The 20073-nt window shown below is 42.9% G+C and overlaps 1 protein-coding gene across 1 annotated transcript; it reads left to right on the forward strand.

The window, feature by feature from the left end:
* The first annotated feature begins 850 nt into the window (after nucleotides 1-850).
* On the forward strand, nucleotides 851-10577 carry PTGDR (prostaglandin D2 receptor). The gene is made up of 2 exons (XM_026480386.4): nucleotides 851-2094; nucleotides 8754-10577. The coding sequence occupies exons 1-2, from the start codon at nucleotides 1258-1260 to the stop codon at nucleotides 8991-8993; spliced, it is 1077 nt and encodes a 358-aa protein (XP_026336171.2). The 5' UTR covers nucleotides 851-1257; the 3' UTR covers nucleotides 8994-10577.
* Nucleotides 10578-20073: the final 9496 nt, after the last annotated feature.

The following is a 20073-nucleotide window of genomic DNA, read 5'->3' on the forward strand; positions in this document are numbered from 1 at the left end:
GGGTTAAAGAAAGAAATCACACTTATCAGCATGAAGTGCCTTGTCTCTATGATGCAGGCAAGTCAAAAGCCAGAAGGGAACAAATGTTTTCTAGTAGTCACAAAACAGAGCGAGAAAGCTCTAAATCAAGTCTGCTGTTTTCTGGTTTCAAAATCCATGCTAAAAAATGCAGTTAAATTTCAGCTAAAGCAGACTTCCAAAAACAGGTGAGAATCCTGACAATTGCATTGTACCGAGTACTTGCTAGGTGTCTGCACTTTACAAATGTTATCCCTAAGCCTCAGAAGAGCCAAGCAGGCTGGCTAGAGATTCTCTCTCCAGAAGTTAAGCAAGTCCCTCAGGGTCACAAAAGCAGTGAGGGGCAGGCAGAATCAGGACTTGAACCCAGGTCTGTATGATAACAGCATTAGTGCTCTTAACCATACTCCTCCCACTGTCTATATACAACCATTGTGATTCATGGTACCCAGGGCCAGCATCTCTTCTTGGTTTTTCCTGGAGCCACTTCCCCGAAATCTAGCCAATCTCTCCAGAGGAGAAGGCATGAAAGCAAGACCGATGGACTCCATGAATACAAGATCCCGGTTCCAGGTCCGCTTCTGCCACTTACTGGCTCTGTCACCTTGGGCAAAGAGGGCTTAACCACGCAAGGTCTCACTTTCCTTCCCTATACAACAAAGATCATTGTTCAGCTTGCACGGACCTGGAAGACGATGCACGCCAAGGCTTAAGTATTATACACATGTGGGTTACCTTTACCCCTCCTTACCCCACTAATTCAAAAACTGGTGGTTTTTCTCAGCCTCCCCTCCTCGCGTCTCCCAGGGCTCCGCCACGACCTCCTCCTCACGCCCTCTTCTCCCTAGCGGCTGTGGCTTAATCTCCCCCTCCACTTCAGCAGTTCTCTTGCCTTGTAGGAAGGGCCGGCCTCGGGTGCTCAGGCTGTTTCTTTCTTTCCGACTCTGGGCACGAGGGCTTGTCTCTCCTCGGGCCGGCGCGTCAGCGCGGAGATCTTTGCGCGGCCGCTGCGGGCTCCGCAAAGCCAGCTTGGGGTGCGCACGCGGCCGCGCGGCCCGCCCCGAGAGGCGGGGTGTGACCCAGAGTTTAGATAGGAGGCGCCTGCCGTGCGGAACAGCCCCGCGCCCGCGGAGCTGCCTCTCGTCCGAAGTCCCGCGCGGAGCCGCGGGGGTTCCCACACGCAGACGCCGGGGCCCTGGCCCTCTCTCAGCCCGGCTCCTGCCCGCTGCGCCGCCCACCATGCGGCCGCCGCTCTACCGCTGCCACAACAGCACTTCGGTGGAGAAGGGCAACTCGGCGACGATGGGCGGGGTGCTCTTCAGCGCGGGCCTCCTGGGCAACCTGCTGGCCCTGGGGCTGCTGGCGCGCTCGGGGCTGGGGTCGTGCCCGCCGCGCCCGCCGCCTTCGGTCTTCTACGTGCTAGTGTGCTGCCTGACGGTCACAGACTTGCTGGGCAAATCCCTCGTGAGCCCCTTCGTGCTCGCCGCCTACGCGCAAAACCGGAGCCTGTGGGGACTGGCGCCCGCGTCGGGCAGCTCGCTGTGCCAAGCCTTCGCCTTCTTCATGTCCTTCTTTGGGCTCGCCTCGACGCTGCAGCTCCTGGCCATGGCCCTGGAGTGCTGGCTGTCCTTGGGGCACCCCTTTTTCTACCGACGGCACATCACCCTGCGCCGCGGCGCGCTCGTGGCTCCGGTCGTGGGCGCCTTCTGCCTGGCTTTCTGCGCGCTGCCCTTCGCGGGCTTCGGGAAGTTCGTGCAGTACTGTCCTGGCACCTGGTGCTTCATCCAGATGGTGCACGAGGAGCGCTCAATGTCGGTGCTGGGCTACTCCGTGCTCTACGCCAGCCTCATGGCGCTGCTGGTCCTCGCCATCGTGCTGTGCAACTTGAGCGCCATGCGCAACCTCTACGCGATGCACCGGCGGCTGCGGCGGCGCCCGCGCTCCGGCACTCGGGACCGCGTGGAGCCGGGCGCCGACGAGAAGGAGGCGGCCGCGCAGCCCCTGGAGGAGCTGGACCACCTGCTGCTGCTGGCGCTCATGACCGTGCTCTTCACTCTGTGCTCCCTGCCTTTAATAGTGAGTCCGTTCGCGCCGCGGCTGCGGGGGCAGTGGAGGGCGGCCGGCCGCGGGTGCGGGAGGAAGGGTGGAGCGTGGTGGGCGCCGCGCAGCAGGAGCTGCGTGCGCCCTGGGCCAGGACGGTTTGTTGTGGCGCTCCCGAGATCTCGTTCCCTCCACAGCCCCGAGGACATGGAACCGCATTTGTCGAGCCCGAACAGGGAAGGGAAAGACCGAGTCCGATGGTGTCTTCCTAGTCCCACGAAACCTCTCCGGTTAGCAGTACCCCCCTCCTCTCTTCTTTCCTCTGGGAAGCTCTCGGGGTTATTTTTCGCCTCAGAATTTTGAGGAGCAGAATTTGGTTCCTCCTTGGCAGGACGCGTCCTTTCCTTCCCGGTGGCTAGGTAGTCTTCTTTCTTAGACCCGCCCATGCTTTTAATGGCTCGTGATATGGGCTAATGCACCTGGGAGTTTTTCCCCAGGTGTTGGCGTGTAAAGAGAATAAGGGAAGGTGTAATCATGCCAGAGTGATTTGCACAGGTGAGAGACTAAAGATAGAGTTTTTTTGAAAACTCCTACGGAAACTTTGAGGAGTGGCGGCTGCTGTTCCTGGGAGCTGCCGCCGCGGGGGATGGTGGCGATAGAGGCGGAGAGGCTGTTTGGACAGGCAGGTGTTGTAGGTACGTACGGTTTAGCCAGTGGTGTCGTTCTGATAACCTGCTTTGACAGGTCTTGTGTCTGTCTAGGCAAGCGAGGTGACATGAAAGTCATTATCTCGGGTTTCAGTTTACTAACGGGGGTGGTGGTGGAGATTGAATTACGAGTCGTTCTGAAGGCATTTCATTTCCTCCTGGGGTCCAGGCCAAGACTTCTGGCAGCGGCAGATGCTGAGGAGACTTTTTGAGTGTTGCTCCTCTCCCCAAGCCCCAGCGTACTTGTTCAACACGAACAGCATTTAAATAAATTCATTGCCAATTCAGTGCCTTTGAACGCTGAGACTTCTGTGAATAGGACTGTTAAGTTTCTTATGGCAATGTAGCAATTTTGGATGTTACTTTCAAGATTGGATAAAGGTGGAATACATTGTGATTTTCCTAAAACGAAGGACTTAATGTGTGGGAAAAGAGTTGTCTGTGGCATCATCATGCAGGGTTAAGATCAGAATTCCCCAAAATGAATAAATAAATCTATATCTATATGAATAGAGAAGATACAGGGATAGATATTTAGCAGTGGTTCTCAAACTTTAGCCTGCTGGGAATCACCAAAGGGCTTTTAAAAACACAGATGGCTGCCCCCCCCCCCCCCCAGTTTCTGATGCAGATGTTTTGGAAGAATTCTTATTCTTAACAGGTTCCCAGGTGAGGTGAAACCTGCTGGCCCAGGGATCCCATCTGGAGAACCACACTTCAAAGCAGGAGCTGGCAAACCACAGCCCACAATCCAAATCCGTCCTGCTGCTGTTTTTGTACAGTGGGTGGAATTAAGAGTTGCTTTTGCAAATGAACCGATTTTGCCATCAGTGTGATGAGAGTGCATAGGAATTCTAAACTCCAATTAACTCAAATTCTATTCCAAGAAAAAAAAAAAGGCTTTGATTTTTCTCCATGGTAGACATGAATTATCCCCCCAAAAGTACTTGATTATTATTACATTTTAAATTTCATCAATGAAAGTTGTGGAAATGTGTTTTCTCTTTTGCTATAAAAGTACCTACCAAATACTCACCCTTTGCCTCTTATTCTATAAAACTTAAAATATTTACTCTTGGGCTCCTTACAGAGAATGTTTCAAGACCTCTGCTCAAAACTCATAGCCTTATTTATCTATGCTGTGAAAAAGCAGACAGTAGCCAAATGCATGCATATTATGTCCTCAGTTTGAATGTCGTAGTAATAATAATGCAGACAAGAACATAATAGAGCATAATACGAGAGCATTGCATTTGGACATGTCTCTCAGGGGACTTGAATAAATAACTAATAGGGGATTGTGAGGATGGAAGGAAATAATGGGTTTGAAAATGATTTTATAAAAAACTGTAACATTCCAAAGATATGCAATGGAGACAGCTTTCTTCACAGGAACTATAACTTTCTAGGAGGGATAAGGGCTTTAGCATAAAGCATGGGTTTGAATTAGTCTTCATCACTTACCAGCTGTGACAGTGGCTTATTTATCTTTTCTAACGTCAGTTTTTGGATCCGTAACAAGGATAACCATACTTGCCCTATAAAATAGTTATGAAGATTTGAAGTAATATATAGAGAGAGCACCTAACCAGGTGCCTGGCCTCAAAAATTAGTACTATTATTACTAGTTATGATTTCCATTTGTTATTATTACCTGCTGGACATAGAAAATTAACCACGAAATATGATCTCCTCAGGAAATAGCATTATTTTCTTTTTAAAAAAATTTTTAATTTAAATTCCAGTTAGTAAACATAGAGTGTAGTATTAGTTTCCGGTGTGCAATATAGTGATCCAAAACTTCCATTCATCACCCAATGCACATTATTTTCTAATGCAGTGATTTTCTAACATTTTTTTGGTTTAAGGACCCCTTTTCACTCTTAAAAATTATTAAGGATGCAAAGAACTTTTAGTTTTGTAGATCATTATCAGTTTTTATCATATTAGAAATTTAAAATAAACATTTTAAATATTATTGCAAAACAAGTTAACGAAACGTACTTCTTGTGTTTTTGCATAGGTGTAAGGAAAACTTTGGGCTTTCACAATGATTAAATGAATGATAATAAAATTATAGAGATTATTACAGGTAAAACAGAAGAAAGCATGTTAAGAGTGCAGAAGTACTGAGAATAGTCTCTGAAAATGTACATATGTGAATACCCAAAATCAACTACCTTAGAAAGGCATAGAAAACACAAGAATACACAGTATGTATTCCATTAGCCATGGGAGTGATGATGTCATTACGCATCAGGTATCCTTGGTAAAACTTCCTGTACACCTGTGAGTGAAAAAGGTAAATAATTTCTGTTTTATGAAAATAGTTTTGACTCTGAAGACACGCTGACAGAGTTTTGGAAACCCCCACACTTTGAAAATCACTCTTCTAAGGAATGGATCTAGTAATTGGGGAAAATAAGGCTATATATGAAGGGAGAAAAGAACCTTAAAGAGAAACCTTGCTCATAGCATGAATATTTTATTTTATTAAGCCAATGAAAAGTGTATTGGGGTTTGATTTTTTAAATGAATTTTGCTATAATGCTGCATTAGAGCAAAATACTTATCCGAATTGAATTTTCAAATTTCCAACTTGAAAACCTCAGGAAGAAAATACAGAGAATATGGGATGAGCTGTAGAAGCCGTTTGCAGCACATTCTCTAATGCATATAACATATTTTCATCAAAATTAATTTTACCTTAGAAACCCTACAATGCATTGGAGGTTGGTAGGGGAGCAGGGACAGATGAGAGAGGGATCTAATGATAGATTAGACATAATAATTTGAGAGGTTTACAAGCCAGGTAAAGATAAGTATGAGCTTGTGTAATTGCATACATCAGAATCATGGAGTCAGGAACGTGATGGAGGACATCCTGCATGAAGCCATTGAGATAACTCATGTATGTCTTTCATTCTGGTGGGCAAAAAGAAGGAAGGTGACTGAGGTATGTAAGGGATGGTGGGCAAGACATGGGCCCAGGGAAAAGGGTAGATAGTGGATTTAAAGAATGAGGTCTAGGATGTTGTGATGGATGAACTCGGTGGAAGGGGCATTAGAATCCAGAGAGCTCTCCTCAGCAGGGGTATCCAGCTACGTGAATCTCCAGCAAATTGGCAACAGCAACATTTTTTTCATGGACTCCTAAATCCAATAGAGGGAGCTCTGCTCACACCAATTCCCTGTGTAAACTGAACTACTTTAAACATGCAGTACATATATTCTGAGGTTATTCATTAATCTAGCCATCTTTTTTTTTTAAAGATTTTATTTATTTATTTGACAGAGATAGAGACAGCCAGCGAGAGAGGGAACACAAGCAGGGGGAGTGGGAGAGGAAGAAGCAGGCTCCCAGCGGAGGAGCCTGATGTGGGGCTCGATCCCATAACGCCGGGATCACGCCCTGAGCCGAAGGCAGACACTTAACCGCTGTGCCACCCAGGCGCCCCTAATCTAGCCATCTTTTATAGGAGCATTTATAAAGTGTGTTCTAGAGAATAGTATTGAACAACAGAGATATTTTGAAAGTCTAAATTGTGTTCAAATTGATACCTTTTTCAGAATTAATAGACTATGTACTTTGATCACTGTCATGAATGAATTAATTTCTGTCACATTTTTAGTAAACTCTAAAAATAAAAATTAAAAAGCCAGGGGTAGAACAACACATTTCTAATATAAATCAAGTGACTTGAAAATACAAATAACCTAATTATATGCAGTAGAATTGGCATGGATAAATACTGCATAGAAATAAAATGGTTTTAGTTATGTAGATGTAATTCATTACTCAGATCCCAACTAATCAAGTATTCTGAAATAGTTGGAATTATATTTCACCGTACTCCACTTTCAAGAGGAAGGAACAAGTGTAAAAACAAACTTACTTAAAGTATTTGCTTTTTAAATCAACTTAAGTGTATAGCCTATCGTCAACCATTGATCAAATTCAGCATGTAGCTGGTCCTACAACATTCAAGACACCGTACTTCGTTGCGGGGATATAAAATAAGAAAAATATCACATCTGCCCATGTAAGCTGTAATACTGGGTGAGGGATGGAGTGATTGGGGCCATAAGGGAGTTTAGAGGAGAAAAGGAGTCACTAGTAATTGAGAAAATAATAATAGCAAACTTTTGAGTTCTTATTATGTGCTAGGACCTGTCGTCAAGGTCTTACTCATACCATCTTATTCAGACGTCCTAACAGTCACAGTGGGAAGGTAGAATTATCCCCATTGTGTAGATGAGGAAATGGAGTAACTTGCCCGACTCCACACAGCCAGTGAGAGGATTTCATCCAACCGCATGGTCAGACTCTAAAGCGAATGGGCTGAGCCACTACCTCAGAGAGGTTTCCTGAAGGGCGTAGTATTTGAGACAGACCTTGAACGGAGCTAGGATTTCGGCAGTAAAATCCCAGAGATCTGAAAGTAAATGTTCAGTTTCCACATCTGTGAAATGGAGATAACAATCATCCTTACTTCACAGGATTTTTGTGAGAGTGAAAAGAAGTTTTTAAAATAAAATGCTTAGCACAGTGCCTGCATACAGTGAGCCCTACATGGGCACTAGCCGGTAGCAGTAGTAGTAGTAATCGATGATGATGGGAGAGGGTATTCAGGTATGAGCAGATCTTCTTTTTTTTAAAGATTTTATTTGAGAGAGAGAGTGAGCACAAGCAGGGGGAGGGACAGAGGGAAAGGGAAAGAGACAAGCAGACTCCCTGCTGATGTGGAGCCCGACTCGGGGTTCAATCCCAGGACCCTGAGATCATGACCTGCCCTGAAGTCAGATGCTTAACTGCTGAGACCCAGGTGCCCCATAAGTATATCTTCCAAGTGTGATAGATGGGAATGTCTGAGCCTGCTGAAATGCTCTATAAAAAAGAGAGCAAAAGGTAAGGAAACAATTATGGGAAAACACATCTCATATTCCTTGATTGCCCCTTGATAGGTCTGGTCTGGGCAGTTATTCATATCCCCTTCCACAGATGTTGAGTTTACATATTTTCTGTCCCATTAGAGTCCATTTTGTCCCATTATGGATTTAAAATCTCAGTGGGCATGGGGAAAGGAATGGCTGGCCTCCAACAGAGTGGGAGGCAACTATAATACTAGCTGAAGTGTTGTCCATTAGGCTTAATGGTGGGAAAAGCCATGGGAGAGGGCAGTTTGCAGGGCTCCAAGGAGCCCCGACACCTCAGGGAAGATCAAGACAATAGAGGCAGTCAGGCACAAGTAAGTAGGCTTATATTTCTCTCTGTGTGTGTGTGTGTGTGTGTGTGTGTGTGTGTGTCTGTGTGTGTGTGTGTGTGTCTGTGTTCTAGTCTGGAAAGAGGGTGTCAACCACAGAAAGGTAACCATCTATTCTAAGAATAAGAATTCACATGAGTTAAACAAGTCTCCTCCAATCTTCTCACTGGAGTATTTCCTGTCTCCGCACATTGATTAAAAGTTTCTGTATCATTGTTGTCTCCATACACGTGATGTTTCACAAGTAAGGCTTATTTCTGAGCTAATAAGAGGACAGGAACTAGTCAGAAGACAGAAAGAAAGAAAGGAAGGAGGGAGAACTGAAGAAAAGAGAACCTCTGTGTTTATGGGAGTGTGCTGACCCTGTTTTGTAAAAGATTCAGGGGACTGGATTTGCCCCACCTCAGTTCCTCCCCTGCGTGGTGGGACCTGGAGACTCCAGCCCTGCAGCCTCACAGCAGTCAGAACAGCCTCCAGGGATGGAGACCCGGGCTCCCAGGAGTACGTCCCTTCCACTGCTTTCAGCTCAGCCCTGCACCTGCTGGCTCCTCACTTAACCCCATTCGTGGCAGTGGCCTTTACGGCTTATACATTTACAAAAAATGAATCTTCCATGCTGAGTTGCCATGTTCATAAAAAATTAATGTTTCGAAAGTAAGGTAAGTGCATTTATTTCTGCCATCAACCTTTCAATATCATAATGGGATGTTTTTCTTTATAACAGTATCGTGCTTACTATGGAGCATTTAAAACCGTCCATGAGAAAGATGGAACCTCTGAAGAAATGGAAGACCTCCGAGCCTTGCGTTTTCTGTCTGTAATTTCCATTGTGGACCCTTGGATTTTCATAATTTTCAGAACACCAGTATTTCGGATGTTTTTTCACAAGATTTTCATAAGGCCTCTTATGTACAGAAATTGTCCCAACAATTCCTGTCGAACTAACATGGAGTCCAGTCTGTGACACTGTGTTACCACCCAGTCTCTGGTAAGCTGAGGAATATGTTACATTTTCTGTCAAAGAACCATGTTAAAAAAAACAAACAGAAAAAAACCCTTACAATTTGAAAGTTATCTCCTGTAACAAAACATTTAATGTATTTTCAAAACTATTTGATAACATCTTTAACAACGTGCGGTCATTCTGTATTCATGAGCCAGCTCAGTTCGAGTTGTTAAGAGCAACTACAATTTCACATATTGTAACCAATGTTAAAAGTCTTAAAGCGATGATATTAATTGTTCCAATGTTTGTGCTTAGTGTCCCTAATTTTTGAGAGAGGACTAGAGACCCCTGGGTCTTTATTCAAAGCCAACAGAAACACCATGGTTTACAATTACGTGATGTGTGTTCTTAAAATTTCTTACCCTACCCATTTCTAGTGAAACCTGATTTGTTGATTCTATATCATAATACCCTGGATTATAGAGGCTCCACAGAGAAGCGAAGTGGGGAATAGAACCAGGTCAGGGTTTGGAGAGACCTTCCCCAGCCACCCTCTGGAAGCTCATGTGGGGAGGCGATCGCAGGGTGTGATTATGGCCCATAACCCAGGGAAGAAAAAATACCTTTTATCTTTTGGAGTCTAGTTTCTTGGGAGTGGTTACAAAATGTTTCAGTTTTTGGAAACTTCATTTTATAGGTTTATCTTATTGATGGATTCTTTGCAGGAAGGATTTATGCTTCTTTGAAAAACAGGGATGTATGACTCACCAGAGAGTCACGTTTACTGCGTTGGGCTGTGTGAAGCAGCAGGGCATTCAGCACAGAGCAAAGCCCACCCGGGACTCAGTCAACCTCAACTGAGAATAGTAGCAACAACCTTAACATCTGCCTATTAACAGCCAGATTCTGCTCTTTGTGGAACCGTAAGATCACGTTGAGGTTCCTGAGAGCTGTGCTTTCAAAACTGGAGTGGGATGTGGCTCAGATGGAACACAACTGAGCACTTTAATTGTACATTTAAATGTTTACAAAGGTTAGCAACACTACGGCCGAAAGGGAGAAGTGGGGAAAGTGCAGCTGCAGCTAATAAACCAAACAAGGAACTCTAAGCCCAGTTTGTAGGCAGGAATTTCCCCTTTGGTACTTTTACATGGGGGATGTTAAAGAGGTTTTAGCCCCTCTGGGGTCCCTTTGTACCCCAACACGCTCAGACTCCGAGCTGGAGAGCTGGCTACATCTGAACAGTCCCAGGACCCCCATTCAACCATCCCCCAGCTTAGCAGCAACCCCCCTTTTTCACCTCTGGTTTGTATTAATACAGAGATGTATTAACTTGGATATATATGTGTATTTTGTGTGTGCGTGGTATAGCAAAACTGTGAAACGGCCAAATCAGGAATATACAAGCTGTAATTTTAGGGTATCACATGACAAAAAATGTGTTTGTTTTCAAGTTTAACTTTCACTGGTGTATTTAATGTTGAAATACAATATGTGTTCTGTTGTCAGAGGAAGTGCCTCTTTTTTGTGTGTTTTCCATTTGGAAGGTAAGCTATGATAACTGTCAAGCTATCAGATGAATCAATAAAAATAATTTTATAGTATCTTGCAGAGGAAGTTTCTTTAAATGAAAGAAAAGCGTTTGGCTTTCTTTTTTGAATAAACACTTGACAATAGTATTTCTCTAGCAGCTTAATAGTGTGAATTTTTATATGCTCTTCTATTCGCATTTATATTACTCTAAACAAGTTTGTGTAGCTTTATCCAAGGGACTTAGTGATCCTATCTGTTAAATATAAAATGTAGATATACCATCCTGATGAAATCCATGTGAAGTTAGAAGTCAACTCTTCAATGACCTTTTATTTATTTTCATTTATTCATTAGATCATTAAATAAGTCTTCAATGACTCAGACCTTGTGCCAGGCAATTGGTTAGGTGTTGAGGAAAATAATACATAAGACTCAGGCCTGGCCTGTGAGTTTCTCATTGTCGAGTGGGGGAGATAGGCACATAAGCAGTTATAACAAAGTACAGAAGTCCCAGGAGTAAATACGCACACACAGTCCAATTGGACGAGGAGGTGTGAACTAGGGGTTGTGTGTAGAATCATCAGGAGAACTTCACAGTGACAGGATGCTTAAGTCAACTATTGAAAAGGAGTAGGAAGTTTGACTCTGGCTGAAAGACCCCAAGAGATAGCTTACAAAAGAGGAACTACATATGGTTAATAATGTAGAAAAATTTCCAGCCTAATCAAAGAAATGCATAATTAAAATCAAATTATCAAGGACAAAACCCTCCAAATGCATGAGTCTCAATAACAGAGAGGCTGTTATTAAGAGGCACGTGACTGGTGAGTCTATAAATTTGACCACCTTTTTTCGGTAGCAACCTGACAACGCGTAGCAAGAATCTAAAATGTTCTTTTCTACTGTTCCCAGTCATCCCACTCTAGAATTCTCTAGAATAATCAGAGGAGCAGGCTTAGTGATATGCTAGACTCTTCTTTGTAGCATTATTTATAATAGGAAAAATATGAACAGGAAACCATCTAAAGAGCAGAACAAGGATTGAACAAACTTCAGAAACACTGTACAGTTGACCTTTAAACAACACAAGTTTGAGCTCTGCACATCCACTCATCTGTAGCTCTTCAACAAATATATTGGAAAAATGTTTGAAGATTTGCAACAATTTGGAAAAAGTCACAAACTGTAGAGTAGAAATACAAAAAAATTTAAGAAAAAGTTATCGTAAGAATATAGTATATAACGTGTAACATACAAAATACGTGTTAACTGACTGTTGATGTTATCTGTAAAACTTCCAGTCAACAATAGGCTATTCGTAGTTAAGTTTTTGGGGAGTCAAAGGTTATATGCGAGTTCTTGACTGTACGGGTGGAGTCAAGGATCAACTGTATACACACACACAAACATGAGAATTATGTAGCCATTAAAAAAAGATGCTTTTAAGTAATTTATAAAAGTGAGAAAGAATCCTACAATGTAATATTAGATGAAAAAAGCATAATACAAATTTTTAAGGTATGATCCATAAATATATACGAATAGAAAATAACTTGAAAAAATCAAAGAATCAAAAGCGTGAACCACAGTTAACCTTTTGATATGGACTTTTCCCTGTAGTTCTTTGCATTTTCCAAGTTTTAAAATAATTACAGGGTTTTTTTTTTTCAAGATTTTGTTTATTTATTTGACAGAGAGCACAAGCAGGAGGAGCAGCCAAGGGAGAGGGAGAAGCAGGCTCTCCGCTGAGCAGGGAGCCCAGCATGGGGCTCCATTCCAGGACGCTGGGATCATGACCTGAGCTGAAGGCAAATGCTTAACTGACACCCAGGCACCCCAGTCCATGTTTCTTTTACATAAAATTATTTTTTTAAAAGAATGACTAGATGGGGCGCCTGGGTGGCGCAGTCGTTAAGCGTCTGCCTTCGGCTCAGGGCGTGATCCCGGCGTTGCGAGATCGAGCCCCACATCAGGCTCCTCTGCTAGGAGCCTGCTTCTTCCTCTCACACTCCCCTGCTGTGTTCCCTCTCTCACTGGCTGTCTCTCTGTCAAATAAATAAATAAAATCTTTAAAAAAAAAAAAAAAAAAGAATGACTAGAAACTGACCAAGCAAACATGGGGGAAAGGCATGAAGGAAAAGCTTTCTAGTCTAAAGGAATAGTATGTACAAAGCCATACAGGAATAATGGAGTGTGGCCTGTCCAGGCTTAGTAGCTCCATTTGGCAGAAGCTTGGGAATTGTGAGCAAAGGTGGCAAAAAAATCTGAAAGGAAAGGCAGGTTTCATAACATATAGAATGTTAGGTGCAGTGGTGGAAGGTTGGAGCTTGGAAGCCAGTGTGCAAACAGCATGGAATTTGAGGAAGATCATGCTGGTGGCATGAACTGTGGATGGGACAAGTGGGGCACCAGATTGGGAAGGGGAGAGGGTATGCTGGGGTCCCATGCAGTTGTGCAGCCCATGCACTAGACCAGGGGGCTAGCTAAGTGATCAGGACTGAAATACAGCCCAGCCCTGCTCAACTGGCAGTGGGCTGCATCATTCAGAGGAATGGGCCCCTTTTTGTGATCTTTCTACTTGGAGGGGCACAGAGACCTACATACGCAGGCTCGCAGGCTCAGGAGTACCCTGCTGCAAGGGAGGGAAAGAGGTGAGAAGGAGTCCAACTCAAGCAGTGGGGAGGGAGACGTGAATCACACAGGTTTTAGTAGGCAGAGCTGATGGGAAGGATTCCAATTTATGATCCAGTCATGCTTTTTATTTTTCTTTCAGTTGCATATATTTAGCCATTTTCTGCCTCTTAGTTTCAGTATAGTCAAAACAGGAAAGGGGGAAATTCTGAAAAAAGTCCCCGCCCCACACTTTTTATTACATTCCCAGTTCTCTGGAACAGAAGATTGCAGCCACTGATTCCAGTGAAGTTTCTGGGTCACCTGTGGCTTTTAATTACATACTCTCCAGCCAAGTTAATAAATGGCCAATGATTAGGACTGTTAATTTAGTTCCAGTAATCTGTCAAATGCTGACTGGGCCAGGTATTCTTGAAACTTTAGGGGAGAGAAGGAATCCCACAACCAGTAAGTACTTGGGTGACCCCAGACACTCACTGGGCACACAGCCTGCTTGCACATTTAACTGAAGATCTCTGTGTTCCAGGCCGGTGCTGCTTAGCGTCAGCACCACCTGGAATGTGTCCGGCCCCACGTCAGACTTACTCAGTCAGAGTCTTTTGGGGTGGACCCAGCAAACTGTGCTTTCACATTCCCTTTGGGTAATCAAGTTTGAGAACCTCTGCTCCATGCACAAAGGAAAGAAAAAAAAAAAAACAATATGCAATAGACTCCATTCATAATTGTTTTCTGACCTCTGATTCTCAGATCTTTTCAGTTGCAGGTAATCACTCACACCTGACTCCCAATAGCATTTTTACCTGTAATGTTCTTAAGGTACTTAAGTTTCCATACAGGCGGCTGTCACTGATCCTTTCATGCTCACTACCGATGGCATGATGAGCCTTTGGCCCAAAGAGGTAGAGGTGCTCCCTCAGATGTGCTACTTCTTAGCCTCTGCAGATAGATGCTCCTTGGGTCTAAGGCTGACATTGTTCTGTTGTGAAAGAAAACCAACTAAAGGGCATTCGTGCACAGAAATATCATCAGAGATTCTATGTAAAGGCGAGCTTTCATTTGGAATTTAATAATACTTTTTAGCTCTGTATAGAATAGAAATCTCCAATAAAATATGAAAAGCTATTTTTAAACTTTTATAATTTGACCTTTTTGAATATTTTTAAAAACACATCATACATTTCATCTTACTTTCCAGGCTTTAAAAGATGGGGGGAGGGGCTAGATATTTACGTATTTTTCTCTTTTTTCCCTTAATAACTAACACGGATTATAGAAAGGTTAAAAATATGTATTGAATAAAAGACGCACTCTCCCATGATTTCCCAGAAACATTAGTAATATTCAGTAAGAGGCTGCTGTAACTTAGCCCTCTAAGAGGAATGTGCTCGTTCCAGCATATAAGATTTTTCTCATAGGCCCTCCAAAGGTGAAAATAATAAATGCAGGAGAAAATATTTTTGCTCCATAGTTTCCTACTGTTACATGTGTTTCAGTTTTATCCAGGAAATGCAAGCAGTAATTAACAAAAATAACAATGTAAAAAGTTTAGTCGGCAATTTTAAGATTGTAAAAACAATTTTGCCTTACTGGAGTAGAGTATTTCCTGCCTGTCTCTTTTATTTATTTTTTATTTTTTATTTTTGTTTTAAATATTTTATTTATTTGAGAGAGAGAGAGAGATAGCAAGAGAGAGCACAAGCAGGGAGGAGAGGGAGAAGTGCTAGATCCGAGGTCTCTGGGATCATGACCCCAGCCAAACCTGCTTGTCTCTTTTTTTTTTTTTTTTAAGATTTTATTTATTTATGTGACAGAGAGACAGCCAGCGAGAGAGGGAACACAAGCAGGGGGAGTGGGAGAGGAAGAAGCAGGCTCCCAGCCGAGGAGCCCGATGTGGGACTCGATGTGGGACTCGATGTGGGACTCGATGTGGGACTCGATGTGGGACTCGATGTGGGACTCGATGTGGGACTCGATGTGGGACTCGATGTGGTACTCGATCCCGCAACGCCAGGATCACGCCCTGAGCCGAAGGCAGACGCTTAACGACTGTGCCGCTCAGGCGCCCCGGCTTGTCTCTTTTAATAGGTCTCATGAGTGAGGTTAGAATTGCCGGTCTGGCTGTTCCCAGTCCTGCCTGCAGGTGGAGCAAAGCGGAGTTCACAGCTAACGGGTGGTAAATAATTAGGGTTTTCCCTCCCCGCCTTTCCACAGCTGACTGGTTGAGGCAAATCAGCAAGTCTCACCTGATATCAGCTAGGTGAAACTCAGTCTTCCAGACAATTTTTTAAACTGCAGGTACTTGGGAGTCAGTCCAGTCTTAAAAATATTTGCAGTGAAGATGTTCAGAATCCATCGTGCTCTGGTTACAGAAGGTATGGAATCAAACATAGGGAGAATAGGAAATAAACTTGATTTTTTTTTCTTTTGCTACTTAATTGCTAAAACCAAAATCAATTTTGTATCAGTACAAAATAGGATATGGAAACAGTAAGTGCCAGGCAACGTAATTCAAAACGAATTGGGAAGGACTTCTTTAATTTCCCCTAATTTAAAGGCCATCCAGAGAATTCTCGATTAGGTTAAAAAGACAAAGTGCGGTCAATGATTTACTGATTATGATTGGCACGTCCAAAATAAAATGACCCCCCAAAGCTAAAATGGGACCAAAGATCTATCCTTAAAGTGTAAATAAAACTAATATCAGGCAAAGTAGAATTTAAGGCAGTAAACGTTTTAAATGGTTACGTGGTTAAAAAGTCAACTTAGGACTATAAGGTACAATCATTAGTGAATACCTTACAGCATGGACTTATTCTGACAAAATAATATGGCATTAAAATACAAAGAAAAAAAGCACTAGAAACATAAGAAATGAAAAAAAAATCACTATTGCCATGGATGATTTTCATGCCCCCTCCCCATCAAAGGTCGATCAAATAAACAGAAAGGCATCTGTTTAAATACATATTTCTGGAGCCGCATAACTCAAAAGTTGGATCTGTATTCAGTAGGAAGAGTATATTTAGGATGGTCTGTTTTTAAGCATAGGCTGATACAGACTTGCAGTTCACTTTTGGGGTCTTAAAGGCACCTCAAGAAAATCGTGGTTCTCCAGAGCAGCTCAAACAAATAGAGGTTCAGCAAGAAGCTTGTGTAACTGAGGGAGAGGCACGCCGCACGTAAAACTGTGGTGGGGCAGAGAAAATGAACAGTGTTTCAAACAGGAGCCCCAAATCAAAGTCCCAAGGAACAGAATCTCTGGCTGTTAGGTGTTAGTTTGTGATCTAGCTGCTTTGTGCATGCGAAATTCTGTATACTGTGATCTAGGATGAGTATCAGTCAGGATTTTGTTTAATCATGGGTAGCAATTCTCCAATGAACAAGCTGGCAGGTGGTTTGTATCATTGTAATGGGCGGCTTCTAATAGAGCTGCCAATGATCCCCATCTTGGTGTCCGTGCTCCTGTGTAGTCTTTTCCCCTCCAGTGTGAGCTGGACCTAGAAACTTGCTTCTAGTGAATAGAATACAGCAAGAAAGATCTGAGGGGTAAACACCTGGAGTAGGAAAACAAAAAGGCGGGCTTCTGCCCTGCTTGCTTGCTCTAATGGAAACCAGCCGCCATGCTGTGAGAGGCTCACGAGGCAGAAACTTGAGGGAGGTCAGTCAGCCAACAGCCAGCAAGGAGCTGACACCCTCAGTGCAGCTAGCTCACAAGGAAGTGAATCCTGCAACCACGTGAGCATTCTTGGAAGTGGAGCCTCCGGAGTTCAGCCTTGAGGGAGTTGAGGTCCCAGCCAACACCTTGACCGCAGTCTTGTGAGAGATCCAGAGGACCAGCTCTGCCGCGCCTGGACTCCTGACCCACAGAAACCGTGAGAGAAAGTGTTTCTTTTTTTTATGCTGCTAAATTTGGGAGTAATTTTTTGAGCAGTCGTAGATAACTAGTACAATCATTATACCAATGACATAAAAATCCATAGCTAAGGGGGCGCCTGGCTGGCTCAGTCGGAAGAGTATGTGACTCTTAATCTCGGGCTTGTGAGTTTGAGCCCCATGTTGGGTGTAGAGATTGCTTAAAAATAAAATCTTAAAAAAAATCCATAGCATATTTTATTGACAAATGTGGTACATGAGGTAGTTTACAAGCCTTGATATATTAGGCTACAGGGGAAAATCTCAGCAAACGTAAGAAAGCAGGAATTAAACAGTTCATCTTCTCTGAAATGTTTTTATTTAACTTGCAACAAAAATACTCTTTAATTACTTGGAAATTTTTCTTCTCATTGTGTGTATCGTATATGCTAAATGGTGCAAAAACATGCACATACAATTTAAATAATAAAGTGGAAATCCACAGAGACATCGTGCAGGTCAAGAAATAGAACACTGCCAGTGCCAGAAACTCCCTGTGTGCCTTCCCCGATCCCAGTTCCAGGGGTAAACACTATTCTGACTTTGAGGGTGAACGTGTTTGGGCTTTTCTTTATTTTACCACTTATGTGTGTATCATAATACATGTACCCGTTTGTGTCTTTCTCTCTAGCTTAGCTGTAAGTCTCAGGTCAGATTGCTCACGTGCAAAGGCAAGGACAGGGACTCAGGTGTACGTGGTCTGTGGAGATCGAGCTCTCGGGAGAAAGAGGGTGAAGGAAGCAGGGCAGGGATAGGAGCTAAGCAAGGACGAGCTCTCTTCTTCAGCCTGATCCCCAGCGGAGCTCTGGAGCATGGAAAGTACCACAGTGTTGGTCCCAATGAGATACTGTGACAGCATGTCATAAAAGGTCTTTGGCCCGTGTGTACTGGGGTACCCTTTTCGCCAAGGGCCCCCAGAACGGGACAGCTGCAAGTCATTAGCAACCAATACAGGAGCTGAGGGATGGAGCGCTGGCCTGGGAAAGGGGTCTGGGCAGCAGCCATGATCTATTCTGTTTGAGATTCAGCCTTGCTGTTTATGTAGCTGCAATCCATACACTTTCATTGACAAATAGCATTCTATTGTGTGACTATATCATATGCTATCAGCGAACATTGGGTTGTTTCCAGATTTACCTATTACAAATCGTGCCGCTTTGACTATTATCATGTATTGTGTTGGGCATATTGTGTTGGCATACACCTAGGAGTGGAATGGCAGTGTTACAGGGAATGTGCATCTTTGATTTTACTATATTATAAAAATTGTTTTCCAGTTTACACCACACAGCAGCATCGTTTGGTAGCTCCCACTGCTCTACGTGTATTTTCAGACTTTATAGGTGTTAGCCATTCTGGTCAGTTTGAAATGGTATCTCATTAAGGATTTAATGTGTTTTCCTTCTTGATAATAATGATGTTACACACATTTCCATACCTTTATTGGCTCTTTGGAAGTTTTTTTTATAAAGTTTTTGTTTATAAAATTTTTTTATAGAATGTCTATCTTCTCATTGATTTGAAGATGTCTGACCTACTGATACTTTGTCAGTTCTATGTGTTACAAAAATCTTCTTCCATTCTGTAATCCCTCTTTTCAATACCGTTATGGTGACTTTTAATGAATAGAAGTTTTCATTTCATGCAAATCTAGTATAGATCTCACAACCCTGTGATCAGGACTTGAGCCAAAATCCAGTTTTGGACGCTTAACCATTGAGCTATGCAGGTGCCATTTTACTTTTAGGTTTTAATCCAACTGTAATTTATTTTGCGTATGGTATGATGTAGATAACTAATTTTGTAGGTTTACCATATAAATAACCAGTTGTCTCCAACTGAACTTTTTACTGGAAAGTTCTTTCTTTCCTCATTGATATTAAATGTCATATTTCAGTCTCATAGCAAGTTTCTAGATTTGTTTGTCCATTTCTAGTCTCTCTGTACTATTCCATTGACCTGTTGTCTTAGTTACTATAGTTTTATAATACCTGGCACATTCAGTCCTCCCATCTTGTTCTTTTTGAAGCAGGCCCTGCTTTGTGTTTCCATATAAATTTTTAAATAAGCTTGCCAAGTTCCACCAAAACCAACAAACCAAACAAGCAAAAAAACAAAAACCTGTTTTTTTTTTTAATTTAGATTATACTGGATCTATTGATCAATTTGGTTTACCTCCCAATTTACTTTGGTCTTCTTCAGTGTCTCTTTTTAAGGTTTTAGCTTTTGTTAAAATATAATATACATATAGAAAAGTATGCAGATTATAAGTAGATGATGGAATGAATTTTCACAAAGTAAACACACCTGAGTAACCACTCAGACCAAGGAACAGAATACTATCAGAATCCCAGACCCTTGTTGTATGTAAGTGTTGGATCACTAAATTGTACACCTGAAACTAATATTACACTGTAGGTTAACTAACTGGAATTTAAATTAAAACCAAAAAAAAAAAAAAAAGAGAGAGAGCGAGAGAAAGAAAGAACTACAAATTTGGGAGCCCCCTCCCAGAATGACTGAATTGGAACTCATGGTGGTAGATTCCAGGAACCTGTATTATAACAATCTCTCCAGGAATTCTTTTGTTGTTGTTGTTGTTTTAATTTGAGTATACTTGACACACAATATTACATTAGTCTCAGTGTGCGGCTGTGTTTTAACTTCCCTACCCCTTATGCTGTGCTCACCACAAGGGTAGCTGCCACCTGTCACCATACAGCGCTCTTACAATGCCACTGATTATATTTTCTATACTGTGCTTTTTATTCCTGTGACAGGAATGCATACTAAAGTTTGAGAAGCTTTGCTTTTATTCTTCGCTTGGGAAGGCGGGATGTCCACGAAAGGTAGTCAGTGCTGTATCTGGAGTGGCACTTGTAGGAAGGCAGTGGCGCTTTCAGAGAGGATGCACTATAAGTTGGTTATATTTACAAAGGAGACCAGCATGAAGCATGCTTTCCTTAATGATTGGGTGTGGGCATCAACCACACAGTGCTGGCCAAGGGAGCCTGCAGGGCCC

The sequence above is a fragment of the Ursus arctos genome, unplaced genomic scaffold (assembly GCF_023065955.2).
Source record: "Ursus arctos isolate Adak ecotype North America unplaced genomic scaffold, UrsArc2.0 scaffold_25, whole genome shotgun sequence".
NCBI lineage: Eukaryota > Metazoa > Chordata > Mammalia > Carnivora > Ursidae > Ursus > Ursus arctos.